This window comes from Pongo pygmaeus, chromosome 9 (genome assembly GCF_028885625.2).
Source record: "Pongo pygmaeus isolate AG05252 chromosome 9, NHGRI_mPonPyg2-v2.0_pri, whole genome shotgun sequence".
In the NCBI taxonomy this organism is placed as follows: domain Eukaryota; kingdom Metazoa; phylum Chordata; class Mammalia; order Primates; family Hominidae; genus Pongo; species Pongo pygmaeus.
Window position 1 is genome coordinate 104,895,780 of NC_072382.2, and position 26,896 is coordinate 104,922,675.

At 35.0% G+C, this 26,896-nt stretch overlaps 1 protein-coding gene across 6 annotated transcripts in view; it reads left to right on the top strand.

The window, feature by feature from the left end:
- DYNC2H1 (dynein cytoplasmic 2 heavy chain 1) overlaps window positions 1–26,896 on the top strand; it is a 359,810-nt gene that overhangs the window by 222,790 nt on the left and 110,124 nt on the right. For 5 of the 6 annotated variants that reach the window (XM_054438209.2, XM_063672125.1, XM_063672126.1 and 2 more), the window contains one exon: window positions 18,298–18,414. The exons of the other annotated variant lie outside the window; for it this stretch is intronic. In XM_054438209.2, coding sequence (XP_054294184.2) covers window positions 18,298–18,414 — 117 coding nt within the window. The remainder of the gene's footprint in view (window positions 1–18,297; window positions 18,415–26,896) is intronic. 6 annotated transcript variants of the gene reach the window in all.

A 26,896-nucleotide genomic window follows, 5' to 3' on the forward strand; every position in this document is an offset into this window, starting at 1 on the left:
TGATAGGGCAGCACTGAGTTCCAATGCAGTATCCCATACTCACTTCACTCTTCCTCTTCCAAACACAGATTCTCAGTGCTATGCCGACTGGGTTTGGGGGAGGAATGTTGTAAGTAATGCAAGGTTACCTAGGTTATCCTTCCTACCCTTTTAAATGCCTCTCCCTTTGTTATTATGTTAAAGTTAGATACTGTGATTGCACACCTGATTTTTTTGTTTTTATAATAGTGTTTTCTTGTGTTGATAGTTGTTTAATTTGGTGTTCCTGCATGGGGGATGATTGCTGGAGGGTTCTATTTGGTCATCTTGCTTTGCCCTTGTCTAAAGTCAAATCTTAATTACAAACATTTAATTTTCTTTTTTTTTTTGCATTCTACAGATAGGGAAGCCTGAATGACAGATAAATATATTAATAAAATATTTTCAAAATTAAGAAAATTTGACATTTTGACATTAAGAAAATCTTGACATTAAAATCAATATTTTACAGTTACGTCATCTGCCTATGAAGCCTTATCTTTAGCTTCTATCCTCAGTAATTCTTCACAGCAGTAAACTTCCTTTATTGCTAAAGTATTTATATGCAAGTAAAATATTGGGTAAAAATAATTAGGTAATTTGGTATTTAATGAAGTTGTTCATTTCTTCAGTACTATTCAAAGTCCTGTCACATTTTATGGTAAATATTGATTAAAAGACTAAGTAGAATTTGTGTTCATTGCTCATCTTAATACCTTGGTACCTGGATATCTGAAACTCATGGTAGTATATTAAACTCTTGGATTCTGAGGCTGTGTTTTAGTACAGCTTTCGTAACTACTGTCTGGCCAGCAGTTTCAAAATGTAATAGCTGCACTGGCCATTGATGCTGGTGAAGGTGAGGTAGTTGCTAGAACAGTTGATTCACTCTGCCAAGAACAAACAAATAATGGCATAAAAAACAAATTACAGTTGTAAAGAAGTGAATATGACCATATGAATGGTTAAGAAAGCTTGTAATAGTTACAAAGGTTAGAGATTTAAAACTCCAAGCAGAATTTGGGCATTAAGTATACAAAGTCAATGAGGAACACAAAGCTTTAACATAATGATTGGTGGAACCTTTTTTTTAAAGCCAGAGTGATACAGACAAAGAAGTGACAAGGCTGTCTACTTGATTATTTTGAAAGCTGCTGTGTCCCATAACTATGCTGTTAAATTTAACAGTAGCACCCAGCTGCTATCTGTATACTTCACTTCTTTATGGAATCAATTCATTCAAAATCTTGGCAGGAGATCCATAAGTGCTAAACTATTCAAATAATTCTCTTGCTTTCTATTTCTCTTTCCTAGAATTTGTTTCCATAAGATTGTAAAAGCAAAACTCAGATCACTTAACAGCTGTTTTCTTTTCATCCCTCCCTTTTAAAATTTAACAGTTATTAAATCCTCAGTTGCAGATTGGGATTATTTAAAGTAATCCTTACACTGTCATAATTGCCTTTCCAGTTAAATTAAAATCTGGGCAATTTCTCTTAGTGTGGGTGGTTGGCCACTTAGTATTATCTGGGAAGTTAGTTTACAAGGTAGATTCGTAAGTTCTATCCCAGATCTGTAAAATTAGACTATCTCGAAGTGGGGCTCTGGAATCTATATTTTTTTTAACAAACTTTTAGGGCAATTCTTAGGCACCCTTAATTTTGGGAGTATCTGTACTTAGAAGAAACTGTAAAGAATTGCTAATTTTGGTATCCTAAGTGTCATCAAATCTGTATATCTGATTCTTTTCTAAAATCTGGCCCAAATAGAGTCACATTTCTCATTTGACTATAGGTTCAGAATTTAAAAAACTTAGTAAAGTACTCCTGGAAGGAACTTTAGAAATAATTGATTCCAAACTTAGATACTGAGTTCCTAATGTTGTACACTTGTAAACAATAAGCTCTATGGTATAACCAAGGTTTCTTGAATTATTTCAGTTCTCCCCATTGTAGGCTATTTCCAGAAATTCATTCTTTGAAACATTTTTATTTCAACCTGGGCAACATAGTGAGACGCCTTCTCTACAAAAAATTAAAAAATTAGCTGTGTGTGCGCCTATAGTCTCAGGTGCTTGGGAGGCTGAGGTGGGAGGATCACTTGAGCCTGGGAGGTCAAGGCTGAAATGATCCATGATCATGCTGAGAGGTGAAGCCAGCTGGACTTCCTGGGTCGAGTGGGGACTTGGAAAACTTTTCTGTCTTAAAAGAGGTTTGTAAAATGCACCAATCAGTGCTGTGTAAAAAGGCACCAATTGGCACTCTGTAGTTAGCTAGAGGTTGGTAAAATACATCAATCAGCACCTTGTAAAATGGACCAATCAGCACTCTGTAAAATGGACCAATCAGCACCTTGTAAAATGGACCAATCAGCAGGACATGGGCGGGGACAAATAAGGGAACAAAAGCTGGCCACCCCAGCCAGCAGTGGCAAGCTGCTCCAGTCCCCTTCCACGCTGTGGAACCTTTGTTCTTTCGCTCTTCCCAATAAATCTTGCTGCTGCTCACTCTTTGGGTGTGGGCCACCTTTTTTTTTTTTTTTTGAGATGGAGGCTCGCTCTGTTGCCCAGGCTGGAGTGCAGTGGTGCGATCTCGGCTCACTGCAAGCTCCGCCTCCCGGGTTCAAGTGATTCTCCTGCCTCAGCCTCCTGAGTAGCTGGGACTACAGGCGCCCACCACCATGCCCGGCTAATTTTTTTTGTATTTTTAGTAGAGACAGGGTTTCACCGTGTTAGCCAGGATGGTCTCGACCTCCTGACCTCGTGATGCACCCGCCTCAGCCTCCCAAAGCCACTGCATCCAGCCAAGTCTGTGCCACCTTTAAGAGCTGTAACACTGCAAAGTTCCATGGCTTCATTCTTGAAGTCAGAGAGACCAGGAACCCACTGGAAGGAACCAACTCCAGACATATCTTGGGGGCTTGTCCGGGATATTGCCAAGCAGTGAGTACTATGGGACCCGTTTTGCTTGCTATTCTGTCCTATTTTTCCTTAGAATTTTGGTGCTAAACACTGGGCACCCGTTGGCCAGTTAAAAGTGACTAGCGCGGCCACCGGACTAAAGACATGGGTGTCAGGCTTTCTGGGAAAAGGCTCTCTAACAACCCCTGACTCTTTGGAGTTGGGAGCATTGGTTTGCCTGGAATTAGCTTCTGCTTTTCCTGCACTTCCGGGCTGAGCCGAGGGTTGACAGAGAGGAAAGCCATTCAGCTCCGAGGTCCCGACAAAAAGTTCGTTGACCCTGCAGCCATGAGCAGAGCTCTCAAAGTTAAGTTGCCCAAGCACAACTCAACCTTCTATCCTATATATCCTGACCCTTGCCTCCTGGGTCCTAACACCTGTCAGACAAACTTCCTCCCACCGCTCTTCTCCCAGGCTAGTCCCGCTTCTAAAAACCACTCCCTGTCTCTGGTGCTTTTCTAGTTTCTCCTATAAGAATGATTTATAGTATAAATTTCAGGACTCTGTTCCTTTCTTTAGGCACCCAGGCCCACCAATCAGAAAGACATAATTTTTGCCCAAAGCCCCGTCAGGGGTGGGGAGACTATCTGGAATTTTAGGATCCCCCCTCAGGCAAGCAGGCCTAACAAAAGCTATTCCCGAAGCTAGGATGTGGGGAGCCTCAGAAATTATATCCTTCCTATTCATATGAGGAGAAGTGAGGACAAAAGGCATCACTCTTCCAAAACCAACTCTGGACACAATGCCACTGCATTCCTGTCTGGGCAACAGAACAAGACCTTGTCAATAAATAAAATAAAATAAAACTTTGTTTTCCTCAAATGAGTGTTTTGAACTTAAGACTTTCTGGAATCTGGTAACTGCCAGTTTTGTGCTTCCATTTAGACAAACAAATCTCCCCAAAAAGTGCTTTTCCTATATTGAGTTTATGATTTGGTTTCATGGCTGTAAGAAAAGTGTCACATTATTGCATATCTTATTTAAGACTGTACACTTCAACAATTTGTAGCTGTGATTTATGGAATTAATAAATTCAGGGAAATGATAAAGTACAGTTCTTAGAATAGTCTTCAGCAAAACTACTCCATCACTTTTAGGAGTCAATGAATCTCTGGAGCAATGTGAGATAAACACTGTGAAACTTTGGTGCAGACCCTTTTGACTTTTGTGCATCTTGTCAGTACCCTATGTGACTCGGAAAAATGTTTTAAGAGTCATTTGAATCAACATTTACATAAACAAGAAATCTTTCTGTAGAGATTTTAGATAGAGGCAAATAAGACTGAGTCTCTGGGCTGACTTCCCCATAGTCTTAAACCAGTGCAACTCTATCCATGAAATAAGATATTCTAATAATAGGATAGACATTTTCGTATTCTATAGACAGTAACAGAAATAGTCGTTTTTCCTCCAGTCACTCCCCATCTAATTCAGAATAAATGCATTCATTACAGAGGCTTATGAGATCCTCCAGGCTCAGGCCTTCTGCTCCCTCATTGCCTTTGTCCTCTGATCTTCCTCTTGCTCACTTTGTTGCAGCCACACCTGCTACACTTCCCTTGAGTTTCTGCCTTGGAGCCTTCATACCTTCTGTTCCTTTTGTCTGGAACATTCATACCGTAGATATCTGAATGGCTTAGTCTATTACTCCCTTCTGGTCTCTGAATGTTACCTTACCAAACAGACCGTTTTTGAGCATTTGTATAATATAGCAACCTCCTCCAACACTTAGTTCCACTTATTCTCTTTAACCTGCTTTGTTTTTGTAAGACTTCTTAGTATATTTATGTGTATTCTTCTGATTTTGAATTTTTAGTATCATTTCAAAATATAACACTTAATATATATAAAAGAATATAGGTAACTTTAATATATTAATGAGTAATTAAAACATTGCAAGTATGAGGATATAATGAAACCCATGAACCAATAACTTAACCCAAGAATTAAGATATTACCATAACTTGCATCGACTTATGTGATTTTCTTCTATCCAGTCCCACTCCCATTCTGCTGGAGTCCCCACCATTCTGTTTTGTTTAAAACTCTTTTTGTGGTTTTACATATTTTTTAATAGTTCTATTACGTGCATGCATTCTTTCAATCTCTCACACATGCATTTGTGCCTAAAAACATATTGTTTGTTTTGCTTATTTTTTGAACATTATAAAGCAGTGTTGTAAGGGATGTCCTAGGACTTGCTTTTTTCCTTCAGCTTTGTCTGAGATTCATTATTGTGGTTGGTTTGGCTGTTGTTTCATTCTTTATTACTATTGTATAATATTTCATTATGTAAATATAACACAATTTGTGTATCCATTCTCCTATTGACAGACATTTGGGTTACTCCAGGTTTTTTTTTTGGCTATTGAAACAGTGCTACTAGGAACATTTGTGGCTATGTCTCCCTACTGCATAAGCTCAAGAGTTTCTGTAGAGTATATGCTTAGGAATAGAATTGTTATGTCAAATTGTTTTTAGTGGTTGTATTAATTCACTATTGTGTGAACAGTATGTAATATCTGCATCCTTTTAATCCTACTAGTACTTGGTATTTTGGGATGCCTTTATTGTTGCCAGTCTGGTGGGTTAAAATGGTGCTTCATTGTGATCTTGATTCACATTTTTTATTGCTGTGGAGACCGTATGTGTCTTTCCATATGTTCTTCAGCCACTCCTGCTTTTTCTATTGGAAGAACAGCAATGAGGCTGATATGGCTGAAGCACAGTGAGGGAGAAGGGGAGTGGTGGTACATGAGGATGGGAGGTAGCTGGGGTGGAGGTGGACTAGGTCATAAGTCTTGTGAGCCATGAAAATAAATAGATTACTCTGGCAGAGTATGTTTTCTAGAAAATAGACTACTGGGTAGTAAGACTTAAAGCAAAGAGAGATGTTAGAAAACAGTTGCAGTAAGCTAATGCTGTTGCTCAAAATGGTAGCAGGTTTGGGGAGGCAATTGTTATTAATAAAATTTCTGATTAGCTTTAGTTCTGTAAAAGTTATATATGTTTTTGTATAAGAGCTACATATTTCTACGTGCTAGCTACATATTCACTTATTTTCTTCTAAACATACTTTGAAGTTCCAGAACTGTATTATTTTTTCATAGTTTCAATAGCAATTTCATGGCAAAATTTTAAAAACCTGTTATATTTATTCTTAAAATGTAATGATGACTTTTCTATTGCCAAAGATTTGAAGATTAATTGCCAGTGTAATAATTTTAGCATAATTGCATCGAATGGCTTTTATGAACTCAGCAGCTGTGGTTACTCATATTCAGCAGCTGTGGTTATCCTGACTCAAATGGTTTTTCATCAGTTATTAGAAAAGTCACAAGTTCTTGGTAAATTCATTTCTGAAATCAGAAAGCTTAAGTTCCCATTTTTTCTCAGATATACTCTATTTGAATATATTATCCCATATTTCAAGAGCATATTTTTAGCCACAACTTAGCCAATAGCACCAATCAGCAAAAAGAGATAATGTATTTGTACTTTTATACACAGTGTAATAACTTCTGATTTCTAATTGTAGGCAAATCTGAATTTGAATACTTTTCATATTTTGAGTTCTAAGACCGTTAGACAAAAGCAAGTTGACTGAAGGATATCACCAGTCTATTTCATTTTGTAATGTACATAATGATGTTACATTTTTCCTTTTGAATATTTATGTAGAAATAATGTATTTACTAATATCATAGACTTGATTTTCAAACTTTTATTAGGTTATTATTTAGTAAGATATGAAAGTATCTCTTTGAAAATGCAATTAAAGGGAAAGAACTATGTACTTATCTTTCCTTTGTGAATTATATTTCAAGGTAACGAAAGAAAAGTTGATAAAACTCTTCCTTATTGAATAATTCTAGATAATAAATATGGCAGAAATGATGGAATTTGAAAAATCATTATTTCACAAACTCTAATAAAATAATTGGTTCAGACAATTATTATCAAAGGTTGAACCCATTAGATGGAAGGTTGATGGGGGTGTTTGCAAAAGAAGGATAAGCTGTCACCACCTGTACCCTGTGATCAATCTTTGCATCACAAAGAGGAGGCATTCAGACACTATGCACCTCCTAATGTGATGAAATATGAAGAACAATTTTCAAAAGTATTCTTTCAAAAAGAGTAAACCTGAACCTAATCAAGTTTTAGAACTGATTTACCATTAACAGGAAACACAGGTGTAAAAGAACAAGTTAAATGACAACACTGGAACCAGAATGTGGGACAGTTTGCAAGATAACGAACTCAGTTTAATCAATAGGTTAATGGCAGGCAAAAGAGGCAAGCGAGAAGGACTTCTCTATATTAATAAGACTTATAATACATAACAATTTATGAACTTTCTGTGAATCCTGATTTAAATAATTCAATTAAAACAAATTTTGAGACTGTCAGAGAAATTTAAATATGGGCTGGGTATTATGTGATGCCAATTAATTTTTGTTTCTTGGGAGAAGTAATGGCATTATAGTAGTTATATGATTTTTTTTTCTTTGGAGATACATACTGAGTATGTAGGAGTTAAATAACACATGGTCTGGGATTTGTTTTAAAACGCTTAAGGAATAAAAACAAAAGGGAGATGAATGAAGCAAGTGCCAGAAAGTGTTGACAGTTGTTGAATCTACATTATGGGTATCTTTGGGTTTCTTTGAAAATGTTCATAATAAAAATCAGTTTTTGTGTATCTTTGAAAATGTTCATAGTAAAATTAATATTTAAAAGTTTTTAAAATGTCATGGATATTTACATGTATGTTCTTGAACTTGTCCACCCACCTTTTAGTACTTTCTTTTACACAGCTATTAGCACTTCTCTCCAAAAAAGTCTTGGGTGGGAGGCAGCATCCCCTATTACTGCAGTGTTGAAAATGGCAAACACTTTTCAAGTCCCCCTCACAGTTAGAGAACAGTCATGCCAGGCACCAACCCCAGTTTCTGAATAGGGAACTAGTGAATCAAAGAGGCAGTTTCTTTGCTCTCTTGAAAGGCAGTGGTAAACTAACCTACACTGAGAAAAAGGAAGTCAGTGATTGCCTAGTGATAGGGGAGGAAAGATTAGACGGGGGAGGGATTGCGAAGTACCAAGAGGTAATTTTCGAAGTGATGAAAATGTTTATTATTTAACACTAATTAGCAAGTTCTAATTCCTGGTAACATCCAGAGCTGAAGGCAAAGGTGATGGAAAAGCCATAGCTTCTGTGTTCAGTGGCACTATCAGGTTTTCCTTTCCTTTTTCCACCAGAATAACCAGTGTTTAACTGACCCTAGCCCAATTTTTAATTTTCCTGATAATTCTGTAAACTACCTAACATTGTTTTAGTAATTATCTTTTTTTTTTTTTTTACTTTTTACAGCTTTATTGGGGTTAATTAGCATTCAATAAACAGCATATATTTAGAGTGTATATTTTGGTAATTTTTGAAATATATATATACTTTTGAGGCTATCACCATATCAAGATAGTGAACATCCCCATTACCCTCAAAGGTTTCCTCTTAGCACTCCCTCCTGTTTCTTCTCCCCTATTCCCAGGCAACCACTGATTTCTTTTTTATCAGTATAGATTAGTTTGCATTTTCTAGAGTTTTATATAAAAGGACAATACAGTTAAGTGTACCGTTTTCTTTATGGCTTCTTTTCTCACTCAGTGTAATTATCATAAGATTCATCTATGTTATGTATATTAGGAGCTTTTCCTTTTTATTGCTAAATAGTATTCCATTGTATGAATATACCACAATTTGTTTATTCATTCAGTCATTGAAGATATTAGTTTGTTTCCATTTTGGGGCTCTGATATGGTTTGGCTGTGCCCTCACCCAAATCTCATCTTGAATTCTAGTTCCCATATCCCCTATGTGTCAAGGGAGGGACCTCATGGGAGGTGATTAGATTATGGGAGGCAGTTTCCCCCTGGCTGTTCTCATGACAGTGAGTGAGTTCTTATGAGATCTGATGGTTTTATAAGGGGCTTTCCCCCCACATTGCTCTGCACTTCTCTCTCCTGCTCCATGTGAAGAAGGACATGTTTGCTTCCCCTTCCACCGTGATTGTAAGTTTCCTGAGGCCTCTTCAGTCATGCAGAACTGTGAGTCAATTAAATCTCTTTCCTTTATAAATTACCCAGTCTCGGGTATTTCTTTATAGCAGCATGAGAATGGATTAATGCAGGCTCCTACATTAAGCTGCTATGAATATTTAAACATTGATTTTATATCTTCATATGAACATATTCTTTTATTTCCCTTGACCAAATACCTAGTAGTGGAATGGCTAGATTATATGACAGGCATATGTTTAATCTTTTAATTAACTGCAAAACTGTTTTCAAATGTGATATATAATAGATATTATTTTAAAAAATAAATAGATGAATGTATTAGGAGAGATAAGGTCTTACATGTATTTGGTTGTGTATATACATGATATAGTGCATTTATATGTTCCGTGTGTCTTATTTGTATTTTGATAAATAACAAAAGTATATTTTTACTATCAGTAAGTAGGATTGTTAGAGCCACTAATTATTCAGAGTGCAACAAAATATCATCTCAAGGCAGATACAGCATTTCATATAGTAATTAATACCAGATCTTATTTAGTATTAACCAGTTATGCACAAAATATGAATATATATGATTTATAATGAAGTGTCAGCCTAGTACTTCAAATAATATAGCTCAGTATTTGAAAACTGATATATTCACTGTGTGAGTATGAATTTATAATAAATATCCTTCGATGACAGGTTCATTCTCAATTTGCTTATGTTAAAATTACACTAACAGATCCTCTGAGATTTATTTCCAAGCTTTTAATGTCATATTACCTTGAAAAATGATGATGTGAGTTCCTAACATGGTAGGGTGCCTGTACATCTCACTTTTGATCTTGAGTGAAATCTCATCTCACAAATCACCAACATAAATTACAATTTGGTCTTGTGTGTGACTGGCATAAATATATTTTAGAGACATGAGAAATACAAAGAAAAGTTTTCCCGCCTCCCCCTTTATCCTGCAAATGTTAACATTAGAAAGATAAACCACTGCATATTCTCCTGTCTCATTTTAACATGTTAGTATATAGTTTTGGGGGGTATGCATTTTTATGTATGCAGGGAAATTTTATATGGTTTGATACATCCTGATGTGTTTGGTGACACAGTTAAACATCATCATTGTACATGGCCAAGCATGCACAGGGAACATGAAATATTAAGGGGTGATGAGAATATTGCCTAAGTATATTTTTGAGGCCCCCAAATCATTAAAATAGAATATTTGGGCTGAAGTTAAAAATATAATATCGTTTAATGAATTTCTATTCATTTCAAAAACACAAGGTACATATTATAAATTTAAAAAGTATTATAAATTTTTTTTTCTGGAAATTATAATATCTGAGAAAACTGATGATTTAGTGTTTTTCCTTTATAATTCTTAGACATTTAATTGTCTTTATTTGTCTTCTTGGGATAGGTAGATCCTTATGTGCAGTGTTGAATAAACGTAGTGATAGTTGGCATCCTTACCTTGCTATGAGTTTAAAGGGAATGGTTTTTAACATTTTATTATTATGATATTTGCTTCATTTTATAGATACCATTTATCAGGTTGTATTAGTTGGCTTGGCCTGTTATAACAAAATACCACAAATTGGGTGGCTTAAACAACAGAAATTTATTTTCTCACAGTTTTGGGTGCTAGAAGTCTGAAATCAGGGTATAGCATACTCAATTTCTGGTGAGGCTGCTCTTCCAGGCTTGTAGACAGCTGCCTTCTTTCTGGGTCCTCACACGTCCTTTCCGGGTCCTCACACGTCCTTTCCTTTGTACGTGTGCACAGAGAGTGAATGAGTGAGGTCTCCAGTGTCTCTTCTTCCAGGGACTCAAATCCTATCAGATCAGTCCCCGAACCCCTATGACCTCATTTACCCTTAATTACTTCTTTAGAGGCCACTTCTCCAAACACAGCCATAATGGGAGTTAGGGCCTCAACAGATGGATTTTAGTCCATAAATTAAGTTCATATTTATGGACATTTAGTCCATAAATTAAAGAAGTTTTCTAATATTCCCAGTGCTTCCCTTAGTCTTCACTTTACAGCAAACTATCTCAAAACTTAGTGACTTGAAGTAATAATGTTTTCTGATTTTTAAATGATTCTGTGGGTTGGCTGGATTATTCATTTTTAGTTTCACTTGAGCTTACATGTAAGGTTGCCTTTATTTGGAGAGTTGACTGGGCTGGAAGGTTCAAAATGTCCTTACTCATGTTTGTAGACGGTGCTGGCTATTAGCTAGGGTGACTTGATTCTCGATGTGGCCTTTTGTCTACCAGATGCTAGCATGGTGTATCAGGGTTAAGTCCAGAAAGTAAACTGCATGTCCTTTTGAAGTCTAGGCTTTGTAAATTACATATTGTTTTTGCCGTATTCTGTTAGTCAAAGCAAATCCAGTCCAGATTCAAGATGGTGGAGAAGTAGATATCTCTTGATATTGGAGGAGAAGAACATTACATTGCAAAGGATGTGATTTCAGGAACGCATCATTTATCGAAGGCTATTATTATAACAATCTCCCAAATCTTTGCTAAGTTTGCTAGGGGTAATTTGTTAAGAATGTATTGATGAATTTTATTGTCCGTGTTTCCTCTAAATATTGAGAAGATTATATATTTTTTCTCCTTAATTTATGTGATGAAATATAGTTTCTATGATTGAACCATATATTCAGTGTCATCCTGTATATCTTTTTAAAAATGTTTGATGTTTATTTCTTTACTTGAATCTGTGTTCAGGAGTAAGACTGGTCTTTGAATTTACATTTTCTTTGGTATTAAATTTTTACTAGCCTTTGTAACATTATTTGGAAAATGTTGCCTCATTTTTCTAGTCTCTGAAAAAGTAAGTGCAAAAATTATTTGTTTTAAAGAATGGTAATAGAACTTGCATGTAAACTATTGGTGCCTGAGATTTACTTTGAGATAGTATTTTTAACTTCTAATTTAATTTTTTGACCAACTGTAGCCCCACTTAGAAAAACTCCACCATTCTTGAGATTGTTTTATTAATTTACATATTCCTAAGAATTTCTCTATCAGCCAAATTTGCAACTTTTTATGGTATAAAGTTTAAAATAATCTCATGGCATCTTTTAATATTTTCTATATCTGTAATTTCCTTTAAAAGTAGAATTTTAAAATAAAATTTTTCCATTTTTAATTTTACCATTAGCTATCTACCATTCAATCTGGTAAGAAATCTCTTAATTTTATTAGTCTTTTCAGTGAGCCAACTTTTGGCTTTTTAAAAACTCTGATCTCTTTTGTATCTGTTTTCTATTTAAATTTTGTTTGCTCTTATTGTTATATATAACTTTCATCTATATTCTTAACTCTGTAATTTATAAGTTTTACTCAATTTTTAGCATTGCTTCTTTTTAACATAAGATTTGCTACTATAATTTTCCTCCAGAATCTCATTAACTGCCCATTCACTATTCTATAAATTTTGATATGTGGGTTTTTCATGAACACAGTATTTTAAATTTTTATTAAAATTATTTACTTGACCTTGAGTTATTTAGAAATGTGTTTTCGTATTTCCAAGTGTAGGGGGTTAGTTTTGGTAACATTTTACCAATTTCTAACAATTACATTGTTGTCAGATATGATCTGTGGGATATCAACTATTAAATTTGCTAAGACTAGCTTTGTGGTCTAATATGTGGCTGATGTTCTTAAATGTTCTCTGTGTGCTTGAAAGAATGTTCTTGCTTTTACACTGTTGGTGAAAATGTAAATTAATTTGACCATTGTGGAAGACAGTGTGGTGATTCCTCAAAGATCTAGCACCAGAAATACCATTCGACCTAGCAATCCCATTACTGGGTATATACCCAAAGGATAATAAATCATTCCATTATAAAGATACATGCATGCATATATTTATTGTAGCACTGTTCACAATAGCAGAGACATGGAATCAACCCAATGCCCATCAATGGTAGACTGGATAAAGAAAATGTTGTACATGTACACCGTGGAATACTATACAGCCATAAAAAGAAATGAGATCATGTCCTTTGCAGGGACATGGATGAAACTAGAAGTCATCATCCTCAGCAAACTAACACAGGAACAGAGAACCAAATACCATATGTTCTCCTTCATAAGTGGGAGTTGATCAATGAGAACACATGGACACAGGGAGAGGAACAACACACACAGGGCCTGTCAGGGCTGGGGGGAAGGAGAGCATCAGGATAAATGGCTAATGCATCCGGGCTTAATACCTAGGTAATGGGTTGACAGGTGCAGCAAACCACCATGGCACACATTTTCCTATGTAACAAACCTGCATGTTCTGCACATGTATCCTGAAACTTAAATTAAAAAAAAAAATGATTGTCTGTTCTCCAGATATTAGGTGTATTATATATCCCTTAGGTCATGCTTGTTGATTGTGTTCAAATTTTCTATATGTGATCTACCAATTGCTGAGAAACCCACATTAAGTGTCCTACATAATACTAGATTTCTATTTCTCTGTATCTTCTGGTAATTTTATTATCTACAACACCTGTGTTTTTAAGTATTAGGTTGGTGCAAAAGTAATTGCAGTTTTTGCCATTACTTTTAATGACAAAGTATCTATCCATCTATCTATCTATATATACAGATACTTAGAATTATGTCAATAGATAGCGATGCTTTTTCCCTGTAATACTTTTTGCTGTAAATTTTATTGAGGTTTACTAAAAAAGTGTTACCTTTTTCATTCTATTACCTTTTAACTTTGAATGTCCTTAAGTTTTAGGTACCCACTTTTAAATATATATACATATGCTTAACTATTAACATATAAACATATTTTTAGCTGTTGTTTTTAAGTAATGTTTAAGCAATTGTTTTAAAGCAATTACTGCAATTATTGATTTATTTGGATTCATTAATATCATTTTTAAAAAATCTCCTCTTTGGGCTGGGTGTGGTGGCTCATGCCTGTAATCCCAGCACTTTGGGAGGCCGAGGCGGGCGGATCTCAAGGTCAGGGGATCAAGACCATGCTAGCCAGCATGGGGAAACGCTGTCTCTACTGAAAATACAAAAATTAGCTGGGCGTGGTGGTGCGTGACGGTAATCCCAGCTACTCGGGAGGCTGAGGCAGGAGAATTGCTTGAACCAGGGTGTCGGAGGTTGCGATGAGCTGAGATCATGCCACTGCACTCCAGCCTGGGCGACAGAGCCAGGCTCCATCTCAAAAAAAAAAAAAGTCCTGTTTGGCCTGCTGTTTTTTGTGACCAAGGGCCTTCTACTCTACCCTTGTTTGCATTCTTTTAGATTCATTTTCCCTTTTTTAAAAAAATTCTGGGTTTTTTCCTGTTTTAGAAAAATTTATTCTATACTTATTTTTTCCCTCAATGGTTATACTAAATTTTAATGTGCCATCCTTCCATACAATATGATGATTTAGAATGCTGTAACTCTGGTCACTTTATCGCAACTTAAATATGATTATTTTTCAGTGTTTTATTTCTGTTGTATATTGGGATCATACTTTAATAGATTTATAAATTTCTTAAACATTTTCTTTGCTTACCATTCCTTTTTACTTGTTAGACTTTCTTTTTTTGATGATTTTCTTCTGGCTAATGTCCATGGTTTAAATAGTGACGCTCTATTGATAGTGCACTCTCAGTTTTGTCTCAAAAAAATTCATATTTTATATTTTCTCAAAAAATAATTTTGCTAAATTTATAACAATTCTAGGTTGACAGTCTTTTTGTCAACATGTTTTGCCTTCCGTTGTTGCAGTTGGGAAGTGTTTGTTTGGAATAATATATTATTTCTAGCTTCTTGTAAGATCTTTTTTTTTCTTCCTCAATGTTCTCCAATTACATTGTGCAGTACCAGGTGATTTCATTTATTCTGGTTGGGATTCTTTGACTTTTCTGAATATGAGAAGTATTGGCTTTCATCAGTTCTGGAAAATTCACAGAAAGTTTCTTTTTAAAAATTGCCTCTGTCTCCTTTTAGCTCTTCATATAGTAATAACTCTGAGTAGGCATATATTAAGAGTTTTTATTTTTCTTCTCCATGTTTTAAAACTCATATTTATTATTTTATGTCTTTGTATTTTTTCTTCTTTTTGGCTTTAGCCTTTAAGATTTTCCTTATTTTCCTTGACAATTCTGTCATAAATTTTAAGTCATTTTGTTGATGATGTTCTTGCTTATTCATAATTTTGAAATGTGCTTTATCATAAAATTTTCTCCAGAAATCTAGTCTGCCATATTCCCTGTAACAAAAATGTAAATTATTTAATTTCTTTGACGTCTGTAAAATGAGAATGAGTGTTTATATTCCTTCTTATTCCAAAAAAGAATTACTGGCAGTGACTAACAAAAATGTAAATAATCTACTAGGATAAAATCAGTAGTTGAGGAAATTAGTGTAAGAGAAAATTAGGATGGGAAAATAAAATAAAACTAAGGAAACAGTTTATGCCAAATAAGACAAAACAAAAAAGCTTGTACTTTCTATTTCTATAAAGTTGGTATTGTTTGATCAAAAATAATTTGGGGTGCTTCATGACATCCAAAGGATAATACAATTATGTATAAGATTTAGTGTCTTACAATAAAACATACCAATTGCTCAGGAAAGGTAGGTGTTCTTGAAATGTCTGTCACTGGTCTTTGAAATGAGAACAGGTGAAGTAGGAGTGGCTTTCCTACAATTTCTTCATTTTAAAAGTTTGTTTTCTAAATTATTTTTTATTTTTTAGAGATGGGGTCTTGCTTTGTCATGTAGACTTGAGTACAGTGGCATGATGATAGCACACTGCAGCTTGAAATTCCTGGGCTCAAGCAGTCCTTCCAACTCAGCCTCCCCAGTTGTTACACGTGCACACCACCACACCTGACTAGTAATGTATTTTTAAAATTTTTTAAGAGAAGAGGTCCCAATATGTTGCCCAGGTTAGTCTCAAACTCTTAGCCTCAAGTGATCCCCCCACCTCAGCCTCCTGAGTTGCTAGGATTGCAGGTGTGAACCACTGTGCCTGGCTCCTTTGCAATTCTTATAGATCTCCCAAAGCATGCCAGTGGCATAATTCATGCTGTTGATTATGGGTAGAAAGTGGAATAATTCATGTAAATATGTTGTTAATGAATTAAATTTTATCCGTTTTGATACCATTTTAAAGTATTCTGAAAAAATTATATTTAACTGATTTAAAATATGAAAAATAGATATTTTATTATCTATGGTTTATAAAAAGATAAATATATGTGGTAGATTTTATAAAAACAGATGGTTCATTGATACAAGTTATAGCCCTGTCCTCATTAATAAAAATGTTTTTATTATATGTTTGAACTCCCTTTCTTATTACTGCCTGCTCTTCAAAAATTATAATATGATAGTATTATTTAAAAAGAAATTCTCACATGTTATTTTTCTTGGACAGAAGACATCTTTTTTTGGTTGGTGTACATTTTATTCTTAAAGCAGATTTTAACATCATGCACAAAAAAATTTGCACTCTTTTTCCTTTAGACATCTCTTTGCATTCTTATTTGTTTTCTGTCGTGTTTGACAAATTTAAAACACAAATAAGTGATAGCAAAACTTGAGTTAAAATAGCACTTCTTCTGACTACCAACTAGTTGTGTTTTGTAGTGTAGCAAAGCTGATAAATTAGGTGCTATTGTAGGGTTCAGCTAGAGCAAATGAAAATAATTTATCAGAAAAACAAAAAAAATTAAACACTGAATCACAGTTTTTTAAGATTAGAGAATCAAACACTCTGGAAGTAACTTGAGTTTAACAGCATGATTATTGATGTTTAACAGTTAAATCCTACATTCATTCTGAAAGATTTATGGCCCTGATTTTATAATGAACTTTACTAATGGAACCTAACAAAATATGAAATATAGTTCAATATGTTACAAAAGGAAAAACAAATCACATTTCTCCCAAAGTAAAAACAGAAGTAGTCAACATGCTGCAAATGTTGAAGTTTAAAATACTGACTTAGGAAGATATATCTGGTTTTTTGGATTTATTTTGTTTATTTTAGACAAACAGTGAAATAGCACAATTTTAATATGTAGGCATAATATGAAAAACAATCAATATATACATCATTGATTTTATATATATAAACACACACATATCACATTATCTGTAACCTAATATTTAGCATAGTTAGTAATATTCTCAATCATTAACAAATGATTAATAAGATTCATTAATGTTCTTAAAATGGGAATCATTAAGTATTATTTTAGAAAAAAAGTGAGTGAATTGGTTTTGATGAGAATAATGATAAAGAAACTGATAATAAGGACATTATAGAAGTGAAAGCCCTAAATAGGGAATATTTACCTTGCCTTGTTTGAATTGATTGACCCATACTTTTTTCATTGGAGCCTTGTATGTAGAGGAAACATTGAAATTACAACTTAATGTAGAGCATTAAAACATTTATAAATAATTTATCAACCAGTAATTATCATTGCTTTACCATTTTATAGGGTTTATTATGCTATTCTTTTTCCAGTCATTTCATGTTTTTAAGGAAACTGTCTTTGACAGCATTTTGAGATTATGAAATTTAAATCAAAACAATTCCAGATTTCAGAAATGAACAAATAGAGACACCGAGCAGTTATTAATTATGAGTAATTAGAGCTTTCTGGATAAAGAGGCAGCTTTATGCCAGGACTGGTGGCTCATGCCTATAATCCCAGCATTTTGGGAGGCCAAAGTGGGAGGATCGCTTGAGCCCAGGAGTTCAAGACTAGCCTGGACAACATACTGAGACATAGTCTCTACCAAAAATAAAGTTAGCTGGGCATGGTGGCACACACCTGTAATCCCAGCTAGTAAGGAGGCTGAGATGGGAGGATCGCTTGAGCCCAGGGATTTGAAGCTGCAGTGAGCTATGATTGCACTATTGCACTCTGGCCTGGGTGACTGAGCGAGACCCTGTCTCAAAAAAATCCAAATAACAACAACAAATGAAGCATCGTTCAAATACAAGCCATTACAGTATACAATTTAAAAATCGGTTTTCCCCAACTGTAAGTTCTTTTGTTTTTTAAACTGCTTAAATAGAACTGTAAAATATTAAGCCAATTGAAGAGAGATAATAAGATTATAAACTGTTGACAACATTTTTGGTCTCTATTTTTATAAAACAGAATGTCTGTTTTTGTACCTATGTTCTTTCTTCCTGTTCAACTGAAGATATTTTTATTTGTTGATACTTATTTTTTTTTATTCAGGTTATTTCACAGTTGAGGATTTTGGGCAGATCCATAACAGCTGGTTCCAAATTTGATAGAGAAATCTGGTCTAATGAACTTTCTCCTGTCCTCAATCTCTGGAAGAAACTAAACCAGGTTAGTAGTGGAATATTCTTCTGATTCTTTTGCTTTTTCTCCCTGTCCTTTTTTCCAGCATTGTAAAAATGTGCTCCCCATTTCTGCCTGTGTCATACAAGTAATCACATTGCACAGGTTCCTAACTGTGAAGTCATGGCCCATGACCTCCTTTCTTCATACCAATGCACATCAAAGTTAGTATTTTTTACTCTCTCTTTTATGAAATAGATCTTTCCTTATCTTTAAATAAGTAATCAAATTCATGTAATTTCAGTTCTTCCCTTTAGCAGTTCATTCCTTGTCTTGATGTTTGATAATTTTCTTCCTCTCAGGACTGTGCTTCTTGTAACAGTTTCTGAGCCCAGTTTCCAACTTTTTTTTAAATGACATTGGCAGTTTTGTATTTTCTAATGATTTTCCCAATTCATGCAGTTCTTAAAATGTATATACATGGTACAACCATGTAGGTATCCATATGTATATATATTATTATGTAATATAGCTATTTATTCTGAGAATAATGTATGATTATTTTCAGTTTTTACTTAGTAATAATATGAAAATGGAATAATTTGCATAATTGACTAAGTTTACCTCTTATTAAACAGAAAACCAATGGCAAAAGTAACCTTAATTATTGCAAAGATCTCATCTTACATTTTGGAGACATAATCCAGGTATTTGTTGGAAAGTTTCCTTCTCTGTGAAATACAGGTTAACTTGTTTGACTCAATTTCCAGAGTTTGGGGGAAGATTAGAGTCTACTCCGTAGTTTTGGCACCTTAGTCCCCTATAGTTTTCTCTGCCTACTTCTGAATTTGCAAAGTCCATGTTGTTTTTGCTCCACATTTGATTTAACCTTAAAGCACAGCTTATATCTCTGTTTTTTATAAGAAATCCGTTCATGTGATTTTGTAGTTTTAGTGATCATTAATGAAGTTGCGAGGACAGCTCATATTGCTAAGTGTGCAGTCTTCTACTAAGTCACTTCTCTTTAAACTACATTCTTTGAAGTTTTGCACTTCTTAAAGTTCCCACAGTTGACTCTTCCATCTGTGCGAGGTTTACTTGGATGTGTCGTTTAGACTTCCTTGCACTACCTGCTTCTCTTCATCAGGCACATCTGATTTTATTGCTAGTCTCTCTCCCTCACTGCCAGCAGACCTACATACCTTCTTTGTAATTCTGAGAAAACTTTTTTTGATTATTACGTAAAGAAGACTATACGAATGACTTCAAAGGCTTACATGTAGATTATTTGCCTCCTGTGACCCAACTCAAGATTAGAAACTCACTGTATTCTCTGCCTTTCCCCAAACCCTCATTTTCTTTTTCTTTTTTCTTTTTTTTTTTTTGAGATGGAGTCTCACTCTGTCACCAAGGTTGGAAGGCAATGGCAGGATCTCGGCTCACTGCAGCCTCCGCCTCCCGGGTTCAAGTGATTCTCCTGCCTCAGCCACCCGAGTAGCTGGGACTACAGGCGCACACTACGGCACCCAGCTAATTTTTGTATTTTTAGTAGAGATGCGTTTTCACCATATTAGCCAGGCTGGTCTCGAACTCCTGACCTCAGGTGATCCACCTGCCTCAGCCTCCTATAGTGCTGGGATTACAGGCGTGAGCCACTGCGCCCAGAATGTAGATATAGCCCTTTACTAGTTCTCTGATGTTGGATTTCTGCCACAACACACCCCCTAATTACCTGATTCCTACATACAAAGGAAACAGGGTAGAATCTGGGTAGAGTACAATATCATAGGAACATCGAAGTATGTGGCCAGAAGGACAAATTATAGAATATGTTGCTCAAAGGTTTCATTTTAGGAGAAATTACTATTTTAGGGGAAATCATAATTTCCCCTAAAATAAAATTATGATTTTGAATGCTAATTAATTAATAATGCAGTTAAGTATTTTGAATTCTCATCACTTATATAACAGATAAAAATGTGACTTCCAGAGCCAGACTGGTGGGGTTCAAATTTCGGTTCTGGAACTTTCTAATTGTATAGCTTAGGAAAGTTACTCGACTTTTCTGTAAAATGGATATAATGATAGTACTTACTGTCATTACTTACTATCATCACCAGCAATGATAGTACTCATGAGGATTAAATGCATTAATATATGTAAAGCTTTTATAATAGTGTCTGGCATATATAAGCACTCTCTTTTAACTATTCATTTAACATTTATCCAAGGTACTTTTATTATGAATGGTCATTTATAATATATGATCATTCATTTTACCCTTTTTCAAGCAAGTTATTATTATTTATATCATAATATTATTGGTCTGTCATTCATTCGGAATATTTTAATGAGTACGTAATGTGTTTCAGTGATTTTTATGCTAGGGACTATGTAGAGATACTTGTGGACAGAACAGTCATGGTACCTATCTTGTGGAGTTTACAGTTAGTTCATAAGAGATATATTAAAAGATGAAGCAAGTAAATAAATAAAATATATTATTACAAATTATTGCAGATGCTGTGGATGGAAAGCACAAGTGGTGTTATAATAAGGGAGAAGACCTATTTTGGCCTGGGTAGTTAGGGAGTATCTTGTTTGAGAAGTGAAATTGAATCCAAGATATGAGCAATGAGAAGCTAGCCAGACAGAGTTGGAGGGGAAGACTATTTGAAGCCAAGGTGACAGCATACACAAATTCCTAGAGAAGAGAAAATGTTTGGCACATTCAATAAAACTGAAAGGATGTCAGTGTGATTGGAGTATAGAGACTAAAGGACAGAGTAGATGAGGTAAGGGGATGCTATGATCTGAATGTTTGTTTCCCTCTTGAAATTCATATGTTGAAGTCTTAACTCTCAAAGTGATGGTATTTGTAGATGGGGCCTTTGGGAGGTATGAATAGGGCATAAGAATAGAGCCCTCACAAATGGGATTGGTGCTCTTATTAAAGAGGTTCCAGAGAGATCCCTTACCCCTTCCTCCATGTGAGGACACATCAAAAAGACGGCCATCTGTGAATCAGGAAGCAGGTGCTCACCAAATACAGAATCTGCTGGTGTCTTGATCTCAGACTTCTCAGACACCAGAACTGTGAGAAATACATTTCTGTTGTTTATAAGCCACCTAGTTTATGGTGTTTTGTTATAGCAACTAGAACAGACTAAGACAGGGGAAGGAATTTTTTTCCAAGTGCAGTGGGAAACCATGGAAGTTATAGGTAGAGTGGGTATGATCTAGTTTACAAAAAGTTTTTGAAGAAAGCTGTTGTGTAGAAGATGGTGAGAAAGTAAGGAGAACATTCAGGAAGCTTCTGCAGTAGTCCAGGTAAGAGCAGATGGCAGCTTACATTACGGTGGCAGAGCAGATGAAGAGCAGTGGGTGCCCTTGAGTAATGTCAAAATTTAGAGTTATTATGAGAAAAAAAATTTAGAGTTATTATAGGGAAACAAACAAAAACAAAAAACAAAAAGAGAACTGAAGACTGTGTTACCATAGAAACCTTGAGGAATCTTTAGTTAGGAATGAAATTGTTAACTAGGCCAAATAGCTTCTGAGAGGTTAAACAAAACGAGGACAGAATTGACCACTGGATTTTCAGAATACAAGTGGTCACTGGTGACCTTGACAAGAAAAGTTTAGGTGGAATAAGGAGACTGGAAGTTAAATTTAAGGGCTGACTAGAGATATGAGATGAGGAGGTAGAGTCAATGTATCTAGACAATTCTTTCTTAAAATGTGCTTATAAAGGAGACTAGTGAAATAAGGTGATCAAGATACAGGGCCCAATGTGTTTTTTTCTTAGAGAGGGACAGTAAGTATTAGGTTGGTTTTAGGCTAATGAGAAAGATCCAGTAGAGGAAGTAGTTGAAGATGCTGAAAAATTAAAGCTCTTAAACCATTTAGGAAAACAAAAACAATGATTTTTGCTAAATGAGGGACCAATAATAAATATAGACATTCCTGCTTCTTAAATATATTAATTTTTTTTTTTTTTTTTTTTTTTTTAGCTATAGGATCTTGATGTAACCACTTCTCTCAATGTGAAACCACTGAAGTTTAATCTTGCCTTGCTTTTCTGTCCTTGCTTCTGGCCACATAGAATTCCATTGTTTCAGTATTTACAAGATTATTTGGTTTGTGTGTTTGTTTTTAATTATTAGCTCAGTCAGGCTATATGAAATATTTTTCCCACTTTTTACAACTGTTGATATAATCCCAGATATTCCTTTTAGCTCTTCTCAATGTCACATTTCAAACCAATTCAGTTAATCAAGTTTCAGCTTTCTGTCCCTTTGTTTTCTTTGACTTGGCTTAGTTGACCAAATAGAGCACTACAAAGTTGCTAAACATCCTTGTTCCCAATTTAATCTTTGTATATCTACTCTTTAAATGATATAATAGGTGGCTGGGCGCAGTGGCTCACGCCTGTAATCCGAGCACTTTGGGAGGCCGAAGTGGGAGGATCACCTGAGGTCAGGAGTTCAAGACCAGCCTGGCCAACATGGTGAAACCCCATCTCTACTAAAAATACAAAAATTAGCCAGGCATGGTGGTGCACACCTGTAGTCCCAGCTACTTGGGAGGCTGAGGCAGGAGAATCACCTGAATCCGGGAGACAGGTTGCAGTGAGCCACGATTGCACCACTGCACTCCAGCCTGGGCGACAGAGCAAGACTCTGTCTCAAAATAAATAAATAAATAAATAAATAAAATAATATAATATAATATAATATAATAGGCATTTCATTTAAGTATACTGACAGCTGGTCTAGGTTTAGCTTGATTTTTATCCTGTTATTTTGCACAAGATGCCTTAGTAATACTACAGTTCGAAGAAACTTTTCCAACCTGTTTTTCTTAACACATCAGAGGTAAATGTGCAAGAATACTTTAATTATTTTGAAGTAGTTTTCTCCAAAACTCAGCTTCTCTCGTCTCTCCACTGCTTTTTTTCTTAATTAAAACTATTAGTTTATGAGAAAATCAGTTTATTTAGGATATGTTTATAAGTGCTGGAGAGGAGATCTACTAGTGTGTTATTTCAACTGAGAGAGAATGTTTATCCAGCTGCTCTAAAGATTCTGGAATTTAGCAATTTCAAAATTGCTGTTAGGGGTTTAGATTAATACTCAATTTAAAATCTTACCACAAGGCAAACTCTTATTCTAAAAAAAATATTTTCCGAGTTTGTTCTTTCCCAAACTTGAGCTCCTTTAAGGGAAATAGTGATAGATATGGAATTAATGTGTTTATCTTTTAACAGCTAGAATTTTAGAATTTTCCTGTTCGGGATCATTAGGAAAAACTACCATCATGTTGAAACTGGAATATGGAGATCCTGAAATGTTTCTAGTGATTAAAGGGACTGGAAAATATAAATTAAGTCTATATTACCGATTGTGACTTATAATTTAAGGCATCCAAAAGTGTTATTGTAGCTGATTTAGTATGCATTCTCTGCTGCTTTATGTTTAAGGGGAGAAAACACTATTATATAAAAGGTAAACACCAACTAGGCTTATTTTGACAGTAGACATTATTTTATTTTCATGAAGCCAAGGACTCACAAAAACTCATGACTGATAGCATTATGACTTCCCAATGTAATAGGAGTCTTTTTTCCATATGAGGACCTTGAAGCTCCATAAGGCAAGCAAGAAATGCCATTAATAAAAATATGCAAATGTCTGGCTATTCTAGATACTTGACAGAGAATGATGAAAAGGAAATGACTAAAGAAAACCAAAGATATAGTTAAATTTTACTAAAATATTAACATTTTACATAATGTTAATACTATTAACAATATGTGTAAAGAATCTAACACAGCACATACATTTGACTTTTAAAATATCAAAATATTAGCTTCAGTAGATTCTAAGAATTTAAGAATCTTAATAAATTATGAGCAAAAGGGCTAAATAAAACAGAAGGGTTCTACTGACAAAGGAGATAGGAGGCTTTCGTGAGAAGCAGTTTCCTTTTGAGGATTTTTTTTTTAAGGACTGGTATTTGATTTGATTCCTGAGTTTATTTGTTAGAATAGTTTTGTAATTGGTCCTTGAAACATTTTTATGATGGCTGCTTTACAGTCCTTGTTCAAGAATCCCAACTTCTGTGTCATCTTGGTGTTTGCATCTGTTGATAATCTTTCTTTTTAAATTTAGATTGAAGTTTTACTGGTTTTTGGTATAATGAATAACTTTGTACTATATCCTGAACATTTTAAATATTTGTAAGATTCTGGTTCGTATTTAAATCTTGTTTTTTTTTTTTTTTAAGCAGGTAGTCAACCTATTTAAGTTCAGAATGCATGTCTTGATTCACTTCTATAGGTTGTGGTTCCAACATCAATTTAGTTTATAAAATCTCTGCAGTGCTATTCTGGTCTGCCTCACTTGTGTCTTACATGACAGATGTTACCACCACCACTGCCATCACTACCTCCTCCCCACAGTCTCCACAGAGCCAGCTGTGAGAGGGAGGGCATGCTGTCTTGTTTTACTTCAAGAGGTGGAGCCCAGAATTCCATCCACAGGCACTGGACGGGAGGAGCAATAGGCTCTTACTTCAGGGAGCAGGCAGAAGTCAGAGTACTGCCCAGCATCTCCACCTGGCCATCTCTCCTTCTGCAGGCCAGGGATGACTCATGACTTTTAATAAAATAATTATTGATTTCTTCTTATTTTTTAATTTGTAGAATATTTTACATTGGTAGGTTAGAAATATGCATTGGTGCCCAAGCGTGGTGGCTCATGCCTGTAATCCCAGCACTTTGGGAGGCTGATGCGGGTGGATAATCTGAGTCCAGGAGTTTGAGACCAGCCTGACAAACATGGAGAAACCCTGTCTCTACTAAAAATACAAAATTAGCTGGGCATGGTGGCGCATGCCTGTAATCCCAGCTACTCAGAAGGCTGAGGCAGGAGAAGCGGTTGAACCCGGGAGGCGGAGGTTGCGGTGAGCCAAGATCGCACCATTGCACTCCAGCCTGGGTAACACGAGCGACACTCTGGCTCAGGAAAAAAAAAAAAGAAATGTGTATTGGCCTTTTGTAATTAAATTAGTAATAGAAGGTTGCTGGAGATTTCTAAAAATAAATTACGTAAAGCCCAGAAATTGTAACTTTAATTCCTATTGGGCTGAATAAGTTAGGAACTCACAAGAATACTGTAAGTACTTATATTCAGGCAAGGGTCCAAAATACATTTTTTGATCAGATTGAAATGGGGAAAAGGTGTGAGTTTAACTCATTGTTTAGATCTGGGCTGTTTCTAACCTTCAGCCTTGTTGAATAGCCAAAGGAGAGAACTGAGATGGCAAAGCTAAGTAGATATAGCACTATAATTCTTTATTGTACAGGGAAATTTTACTCTTTCCCCTTCAAAAGGTTTGAACATGCAAAGAAATTATATTTTGCAATTTTTAAAACCTATATCTTTGGCTTTATGTGTTTGAGCTATGTTCAGATTGGTTGAAACTAAAGGAAGAAGTGGAGCTTGTGCATTTTGGACTAATCTGCAGCTTTTGTGAATCATAAACTAGTTCGATCATCTTTAATAGACACAGATAAGAACAAATATTCCTTTTTTGTGAAGTAGTTTTGAATGCAGGACAATAGAACTGGGAATAGAATTTATATCTTAAGAGAGAAAAATATTTAAAATTGTATAGGCATTAAACATGTTTAAACTTCCCTTTCTGTAAAATGTAGTCATGGAACCGAGGATAATTGAATAGCTAGTGTCTCCTTAGGTGGTACAACAAAAATGATGGATTTGGAAGAAGTGATGCAACTCCGGGTTTCATCTTTTGGTTGGAACATTTCCTTAATGTCTTGTTGGATTAAATGTAACAGTCACTTTTCATTACTAATGCAGAAGTAAAGCAGTATGTCAGGCATTTACAATGGCAAATACTAAGTTCTTGAGCATGTGTGTGCATATATGAATGTGTGTGTTACATGTGTGAGAGAGAAAGCAAGAGAGTCAAAGTTAAAGTCTTAATGTCTTGTTGGATTAAATGTAACAGTCACTTTTCATTACTAATGCAGAAGTAAAGCAGTATGTCAGGCATTTACAATGGCAAATACTAAGTTCTTGAGCGTGTGTGCATATATGAATGTGTGTGTTACGTGTGTGAGAAAGCAAGAGAGTCAAAGTTAAAGTCTTTGTAGTCTTTTATATACATGCATTTTAAAGTAGAACACTAGAAAATAAAGCAAAAGGGATAAGGACTCAAATCAAGGTTTATTTATAAATGAACCTTTAATAAGAAAAAATGTTTTCATATAATTTTTAGTTTAATATAGTTTCTCATTGTTTTTTATAAAATCTTATTGGTGAGATAATATAAAATGTTAAAATAAGAAAGAAATGAGATATTTTTACCATTCATTCTTAATGCAGTTTAATGTCGTAAAGCATGGAGCATGGAACTTCACTGGTTTGTTTAAAATTCCAGATCTGCCGCTTACAGATGTAATTCTGCCCATTTTCTTTACTTGCTTTACCTAGTTGACTGC